The 8,511-nt window shown below is 48.4% G+C and overlaps 1 protein-coding gene across 1 annotated transcript; it reads right to left on the reverse strand.

Moving 5' to 3' along the window:
• Positions 1 to 6,583: 6,583 nt before the first annotated feature.
• MAGEF1 (MAGE family member F1) lies at positions 6,584 to 8,280 on the reverse strand. The gene has a single exon (XM_045539841.1). The coding sequence runs from the start codon at positions 8,051 to 8,053 to the stop codon at positions 7,103 to 7,105; it is 951 nt and encodes a 316-aa protein (XP_045395797.1). The 5' UTR covers positions 8,054 to 8,280; the 3' UTR covers positions 6,584 to 7,102.
• Between the last annotated feature and the right edge of the window lie 231 nt (positions 8,281 to 8,511).

Genomic DNA, 8,511 nt, shown 5'->3' on the forward strand with positions numbered 1-8,511 from the left:
GCCTCTGGTCTGCAGTTGTTTTCAGTGCACACAAAGAACACTCGGGCATACCCTGGTTGACACCCGCCTACAACTTGCAGCTTCTCTTTCCCAGTTCTATGACATCCTGGTCATGCTGCTTCCTTCTGAGACCGTTTCCGGATCCCCCAGGTCATTTGTAGAAGTGGATCTAGAAGGTGGACCCAGGACCAGCTCTAAACAGGCAACTGTGGGAGGTGCTGGGTGATCTGCCTGGGACTCCCAGATCCTTGTTTTCTCCAGGAGTCCAGTTCCTGTGCTCCTCCCAGTAGGCCCTCCCAAGGACGAAGCCCATGATGTTGGCTTTATCCTCTAAGAAGATGACTCAGCACATCTACCCTTAGCCTCAGTGTCCCTCCTCTGCCTCGTCTCTAAGTGTGCACTGGATGTCCAACTGCACAACCGAGATTCAGTGTGCCTGAAGCCACGGTCACCTTCGTACCCCCAAACCAGCTCTCCCTGGGCACCCAGCTGTTCCGATGAGTGACTCCTGCACACTTCCAGGCACTTCAGTTGGAAAATGCTGAGTCATACCTCCCGTCTCCCTGTTTCATTTCCCACAGTTAATCAGTTATCAAATGATTTCAGGTTATCCGCCAACCAGTCTTTTTGCATCCCCATTCTTGCTGCCACCACTGGACTGCTCAGCCTGGCATCAACTTGTATCTGGACTGTTGCCAAGGTCTCCCACTAGGCATCCCTGCCTGCAGCCTGCCCGCTTCACAGCAGCCAGTCCATCCCCCCAGGGCACAGCCACGTGCTCGCTGCTCTCCCTCCACCCGGCCCCCAGCCGTTCTCTCCCTCCACGACTCTGGCTCCAGCCTGACTGGTCCCCTCATTGTTCCCATGAAAACCAGGCACTCCTGGTACCTACCTTTGCTGGATGGAGTTGTTTCCCTCTGCTGGAAGGAAACATCTCCCATTCCAACCTTTCACCTAAATCCTAACCATCTTTAACACTAGATAATATCCCTGGCTGAGCTGCACCCTAAGATGTTGGAAACAGGATGAGAAGGTAGAGAGAGCTGGGGGAAGGAAGCTAAATTGCTAGCAGTTTGTTAGAGGTTGAGAATTTAATTCACCCCTGGGGCAGACTTTTGCTTTGTTTTGGGAAAATCAACACAGACCTAAAACTGTATAGTCACTGTCAGCCTGAATACAGATGTTCACTGTTCTGGTTCAGCGATGTGGATAGCCATGCCTTGGGAGACTGGGACTTGCCTTTTCTTTTCTTCTTTTTCCTGAGGTTTGAGGAGAGAACTTGTGGAGGGAGGGAGCCCGGACTGGTCCCCATGGAGGTGGCTATTTTCAGCTGAAGTCGGGAGAGTTGCTATGAGAGACAGAAAGCAGAGACACGCAGCCTTCCTGAGGAAGTTAGAGGGGAGGGGTCCTAGTACTGTTGCTTCGGGACCTAGGTGGCATGTGTTGGCACAGAGCTCAGGAGAAGCACACTGTGTCCATCTATGCAGGGAAGCCAGCATCTCTCCAGAACCCCAAGGGCATCAGAGGAGGTGGCAGCCACGGAAGCTGGGGGCTGCACAAGGAACATCCCAGCAGAGGGTCCTTTCACGGACCTCTGCCAGCCCTGCTTGTGACTGCAGTGGACAAATGGGTTTGTGACATTATGTGACATACCCCATTAGGAGCTCTCAAAAATATTTGAGGGAAATATCATATGGGGTGGGGCTTAGTGTCATTCTAACTCACTGTGAAAGTGATTGAAAACAATATATACTAGAGGTAGATGGAAAACCATATTACATTGTTAACCATGGTTGCCTCTGGGTGCCAGTATTGTAGAGAATTCATTTTCTTCTTCACAATTTTATGAAACCTGCCAATTTTTCCACTATAAGCATTTGTAATTAGAAAAACAAAAGCTATGAATAAAGAATATTTTATCTTTCCTTCCCCTTCAAGGCTCAGAGGAAGTCTCCGCACCGCCTAAGGCCGCTCCTGCAGTAACTCTCTGGCGCAGTGCTTGGCACATAGTCAGTGTGGATCAGTTTAGTCCTTGCTTCACGAGGCAGCTCTGCCAGCTCCTGCAGGACAAAAACATCTCTCCTTCTACTGACCCCTCCCTTCCCCCACTCTGCTTGCTGGGGCTCCTCTGCAGAACATGCCCGGCCTGCTCCCACCCTGGGCCTCCATGCTGTGCTTCCTCAGCCAGCACCCCCTCCCCAGGCCCCCTAGAAAGCTTCTGGGCCCCTGCTTATGCCCTTCAGTTGTGACTCAGATGTCACTTCTCAGGGAGGCTTTCCCTGACCAAGCTGTTTAAAATTGTATGCCTTCCCAGCACTCCTGTCCTTGTCTGGCTTCTTTCTCCTTAGGACATAGCTCATCAGCTGTCTGCTTCTACTAGAATGTAAGCTGTATGAGGGCAAGGGGTTTTGTCTATTTTGCCCTCTGCTGTAATCTCACCACCCATATGCATGCCTGGCATATAGAAGATGCTCAATAAACACTTGTTGAATGAGTGAATACATTTTATAGTAAAAATTGTTACCACATACCAGATACTGTGGTAGGTGCTTTAGTAATTCCCTCATTCAGTCCTCACAGTGTTTTGAGGGAGGTAGCATTATCTGTACTTTAAAATGAGAAAACCAGAGGTCAGAGAGGTTAGGTAACTCAGCTGATGCCACAATGCTATCACCGAGAAGGGGACTGGAGTGCAGATCTGTCTGCCCCAGTGGCCAGGAGCTTTCCATTTCAGGGCTCCTCTATCTTTATAGTTTGGGTATGTGGCTGTCCCTCTGTCCTTCACAGTGCTCAAAACCCAGCAGGTCTCCCGGGTCTCTCTTGGGCTGAGGCTGCTTTTTCCCCTGCACTGATTTCCCCACCACAGGGAGCACAGGGCTACTGCAGCAGGTCTGTGAGCTGTCTCTGAGGTATTCCTCAACAGTGGGCTCCTCTCCCATTTAGGGTCCCTACAAACAGAGAAACCAACTTGCTCCTGGGTGCTCCAGGCTATGATATATAATCAAGGAGCAATGTCAGAGGTTCTCTTTCCTCCCCTCTCAGCCCTAATTTTTTCAACAGGAAGTTGTTTGTTTCCTAAGTACCCTCTGAGGACCAACAGGTTAGAATACCACCAAGAACCCAGAAGATTCACATTCAAGTTCTGGGTCTGCCACTCACTAAGTTATGTCATGAACTTGGCCAAGTCATTTAACTTGTGCACTGAAAGAATGGAAGGAATGACTCTTTCCTTGTGGTTTCCTTATAGTACCTTAATGTTGTCAAATGTTGAACCTGCCCCATAGGGCTGCTGTGTAGGTAGATGGCATGAGACAGTGTGGTTATCGTACTTAGCACCATGCCTGGTACATAGGCTTAACAAATGCTGGCTGCTACTGTTAGTGGTCATGCTGCTGCTGTTATTGGTCATGACTGGTTAGGGAACTGGGCAGAGTCTGAATCAGCCGATAGGATGGTGTGTGGGGTGTGGATTATGTTTGACCCCTACTCCAATCATCCACTAAACTATTTCCTAGATCTTCAGTCCTCAGACTGAATTTCCTTGTTCAAGGTCACATAGTGGACTTTTAAAAGGCCTTGATTAGAACACTTTTCAGAATATCTAACCTCCTTAGTCAGTACGCTGTTTCTGCTGGGAGGTAATTGTTGTCATCTCTGCTGGGCTCCACAATTTGAGGGATAATTTGCACAAGTATCAGTTGGCACCATGACCAAGCCATGAAGCATAATTGCCTCAAGTGGAAACTGTGATTGAGCCTGTGAATTGAGGCCTGATTTGCAGGGACCGCAAATGAGCTGCCACCTCCAGAGCACTATGTGCCTGCTGGATGCTGGGTCTGTAATCAACCTGAGCCTGTTTCCAAACACCCGTTCTCCAAGTTCCCATGGGTCAAAAGTCCTGACTCTGGTGAGTGTCATGATCCCTGCAGAGTCTGTGGCTGAACCGAGACCTTCCCATTGTCCAAAACATGATTCATAGTTTTCAAGAGAATTTCCTTCACCGGCTTTGCTTTCTAGTTGTACTGTAATAAGTATGATTTGGAGTAATCCATCTGCCATCACTCCCTCAACTAAATCCTCCCCACCCCAAACACATATACAATGTTTCACCCAGAAGACTTAGTTCTGTTTGTGTCTGAAAGGGAAGGAGACCAGGGATCCAGGCCTTCCTTCTCCTTCATGTGAATGACCATAAGCAATGAGAATTCATCTCTTGCCCTCACCATGGCCAATGTCTGCTCCACACATGGGCCCAGAGGCTACACTCTACTACTTCTGAGAACTTGATGATGGCATCTGTGACGGGAGGTCTTTCATCCTGAGGCAAGGGTATGAGCCCTGCCAGCCCTTTGTACCATCTGGAAACAACCCTGGGAATCATATTTGCAGGTCCACAAACGTTATTTCATTATTCCATGGTATGAAAGACTAATTTGAGTCTTGGTGGAGACAGCAGACTAAAGATTGAGGAAGCATGGTCTATAAGGGCAAAACATGCTAAGTTTGAGCAAAATTACACATTCTACATGTAGTCAGCGCTCTTAACACGGGGAGAGTACCCAGAGCTGGAATCAATGTTCACAGATAATTCACCAGTTTTATTTTAGCCTCATTTTACCCTCCTGCAGGCCAACAACTTGTCACAATTACTCTGCTATAGCCCTTGTTTATATCTTCAGAGAGACAGAGGTGTCTGAAGAAAGGGGATGGGTCGGGAGATAGATGACCCAAGCATGGAAGGAGTCTCAACGAGGATATGTAAAATAGTGAAAAGTGTGGGCTTTTGACTCACTCAGACTTCAGCTCCAATTCTTGTTCTGTCATAGACTATGTGTGAGATCCTTATAGCTTCTCTGAGTCTGTTTGCTTTGTGTAAAATGGAACAGGTGGTATCTATCCTGTAAGACTATCGTAAAGCATAAAAAAGCTGGCTCATCTTAGGTATTGAATGCTAAGTATTACTATCATTAGTATCTGTAAAATGGAGATATTTGGTAATATCTACTTTGTGATGTGATTGTGAAAAGTAGAAAAAAATGCCTTTGGCCTACGGCAATGTTTAATAAACAGTACCGTTGCTATTCCTGTCTTTGCCATGTACATACGTGTTTGATCTTGAGCAAAGCCACTTCTGTCATCAGCAAAATGGGGAGTATGTCTATTCTACCTCATTATGGCAACTGCAGTGACAACTGGAGATAATCATACATACCTCACTTGTTCCTCAGAGTTGTGATAACTAATCAAAGACCAGGAATGGGGAAAAATATGCTAGAATGAAATACACCGGATTGCGGGGCAAGAGACTTGGGTTCTAGTCTTGGTACTACGTTTTACCAACCAAGTAACTTTAGGCAAATCACCTGGTAACTTGACCCTCAGGTGTACATACTCCTGACCTCTGAGCCACTGTGAGAAAATACAAATGTGAGACATTATTATCATTATTGCTCCTTGAGGGCAAAGCCAGTCTTCCCATTTTAATAACTTTGGTACCTAGCAAAGTTGTTGACACATAGTGGACACTCAATATTGCTTGTTTAATGAATTATAAACTACCCAGAAGTTATATTTTTAATCATTTTTGAACTTTTTTGCCCATAAGCTGATAGCTTTTGGTCCCAATCTGATTTGTTGGATCCCTGGGCCTATGTCCCAAAGTAATTTATATTCTATGCCAACCTTAACATACTCAGAAATGTTATTTGGACACAACTGACAGCAGGAAAAAAAAAACTGACATTAAAGAGAAAAGAAAGCAGCTCTTCCAGTTATGGCAGCTGTACAGGGACAGTTTCATAATGCCCCTTACACCCATCTCTGGTTTGGGTACCACTCCTCTAAGTTCCCTGTTATTCTGTATACCCTTTACACAGGATTTATCCCCACATTGAGGATGGTAGGCATTGTGTAGAGGCCAGAGCTGCTTATAGATGACTCTTCATGGGTAGTAAGAATGTGAGGGATGCCTTACAGGTCTCCTCCAAATGGGAGGTGGCAGGTAGAAACATGGATGAGGGCACTGGGCTTTCTGGTGCCAGGGGAGAGAGTTTGAAGTAAACTCTCTGGTGGTAGGAGACATTGTATCCTCCAACCATACTACATAATATTCTAGAACTGTTATACTATTTGATCTCTGAGGAACGTTGTAGAAGTTGAGAGAGGGGAGATGGAGAGGGCCAAAATGCTAACAGTCACCACCCTTGTGCACTATAACAAATTGCCCTGGAACAAGAGCACTGGCAAACATGGGGTGTTTTCCAGATTTGTTATGTACCAAGTCTTCTCCCTATGTTACTGAGGAGCATCTGTGATCCTAAGTCATTTTTAATACCAACCCCAACCCCTAGGTTCCCCACCTCCATCTTCTTCCTTTATTCCTTCCCCTCCCCTCCCCCAAACTCTGACTAAAGCTAACCTCAAGCAAGCCTCACCCAATCACCCCAGATGGGTTAGGTGTCCCTTTGCAACTCACTGCACTGTAATTTCTGGTTGATTTACTTATTCTCCAATTCTGAAAAAAGTAGGATCTTTATCTTGTTCAGCATTCTAAGTCCCAAACAGTGCAACACAGAAAACAAGATGCTCAACAAATGTTTAATTTATTAAGTGTACCAGGCTATACTTCTAATTTATCACATTTTATTTTTTCTCTTGATAATAAGACAGCTAAGCAAATGGAGGTACATGTCAGTCTTTTTTTTTTTTAAATATACAACAGACAAAAAGTGTTGGGAGGCTAGACACCAATCAACTATTCTTTTTTCCTGGTACTAGATCATCATGCTGCTGAGTTCCTTCAAATCATTAAAGTACAGCATTGCTGCATAATCTGTTCAAAATCACAGAATAAAATGCAGTTTTTCTATCCGTTTTACAAAACCAGCAAAACTCTACAACAAAATACTACAGAAAAAAGTAGACCAATATCAGTTATAAACAGCATTTTAACAGTATATTAAATATAGCAAAACGTAACAAGATATAAAACCTAAATCCTAAAGTTACACCACTTCTACAGAAATAACGACCCTCGCCCCACTTATACTACTACTGATTCGACATAGCTTCCATAACATGGGGGGGGGGGCTGGCCACCTTTTCACCAGCGGTGAAGGCTGGCCCTAGCATTGGCCCTGACCCTGGCCCTCATACTGGCCTCAGCTCTGGCCTCGGCTCGGGCCCTGTCGGCCTCGTCTGCCAGGGCCTCACCGTACTGCGCTGGCCAGTGCTGGGGTTCTTTCTTATGGAGCTTGGCCACGAACCCTAGGACTTTCATCTTGCTGATTTCCAGGTTGCTTCGGGGGCCCCAAGAGAATTCATATTCCGGTGGATTGGAGTGAGGCTGTCTCCTGTAATTGAGGTATCGCTGCTGAACAAAATCTTCCATAATAAGCCTCTTCGGGTACCCAAAGAGAAAGTGATACTTTGAGGGATGCACCCCCAACCGACGCAGCATCTCCCAGACCTGGGCCTCCCTGGCGCTATTACCTTTCATGTAGATAAGGCCCAAGATCATCATTAAGAGACCCAATCTGGGGCCGTCTCCTCCCAGATCCTCCTCCTCCTCCTCAAGAGGTTTTAGTTTGTTGATCAGGATGTAAGTGTGGTGCTTGCGGTCAAACTGTTTCAGCTGGAAACCAAAGACATACCGCAGATGCTCTGCGGCCCTTGCGATGATCTCCGGGAACAGATCCTTCAAGTCTCCAATAACGTATTTCACCATCTCGGAGCGTGTGATGGGACTTTTCTTCTTGTCTTTCACCAGCAGGAACTGCACCAACTCCGCCACCGTCCGATTCAGACGGCCGTAGGCCCTGCGCCGGGCCAAGGCTCTGGCCGCCAAGGCCCTCGCGCCTTTCCGGGTGGGGGCGGGCTCCGCGGATCCCTCCTCCCTCGCGGCGCTAAGGTCCTCCTTGGGGCTCTCCTGCAGGGGGCTCGGGGCCTGCTCCTGCGAGGCGGTCAGGGCCTGGGGCTCACCATCATGGCCGCCATCCTTCTCCCCTTTGGCCGGAGGGACTGGGAGAGCCCCGCTCTCGGGTTTCTGCAGCATGTTTTCGGGCAGGCAGGTGCAGAGCGCGTACACCGGCCGACGGGTGTTTGAGCCACTGCGCAAACCCTGGCAGAGGGTTGGACAGCGGCTGGGGCGGCGCGAGGAGGACTAGGAACCGCAGCAGAGCGGTCTCTGTGGCTGCCCGGCGGCACCGCACTGGAGTCGGAACCGCTGCCGCAACGCCGCCGGCGGCCGAGACCTGCGGCGGGGCTACTGCGCAGCCTCAGTCCGCGCCCGTCCGCCGGGCCACTTCCGGCCACCTCAGCCAAGATGGCGGCCCCGGTGAGGCGCGAAGCCCCGCCTCTTTCTGCTCCGTCTGTGGTGTGGGGGTGCTCGGGCTTCTGTTGATGACGGGGATGTGGGGGAGCGGGCACCCTGTGCTGCTCTTTAGGGTGGAAAAGCCAGGGTGCGCGGGGTGGGGAGAAAGCGGGGGAATGTAACTAGGGCTTTCCCATCCA

This window comes from Lemur catta, chromosome 1, assembly GCF_020740605.2.
Source record: "Lemur catta isolate mLemCat1 chromosome 1, mLemCat1.pri, whole genome shotgun sequence".
NCBI lineage: Eukaryota > Metazoa > Chordata > Mammalia > Primates > Lemuridae > Lemur > Lemur catta.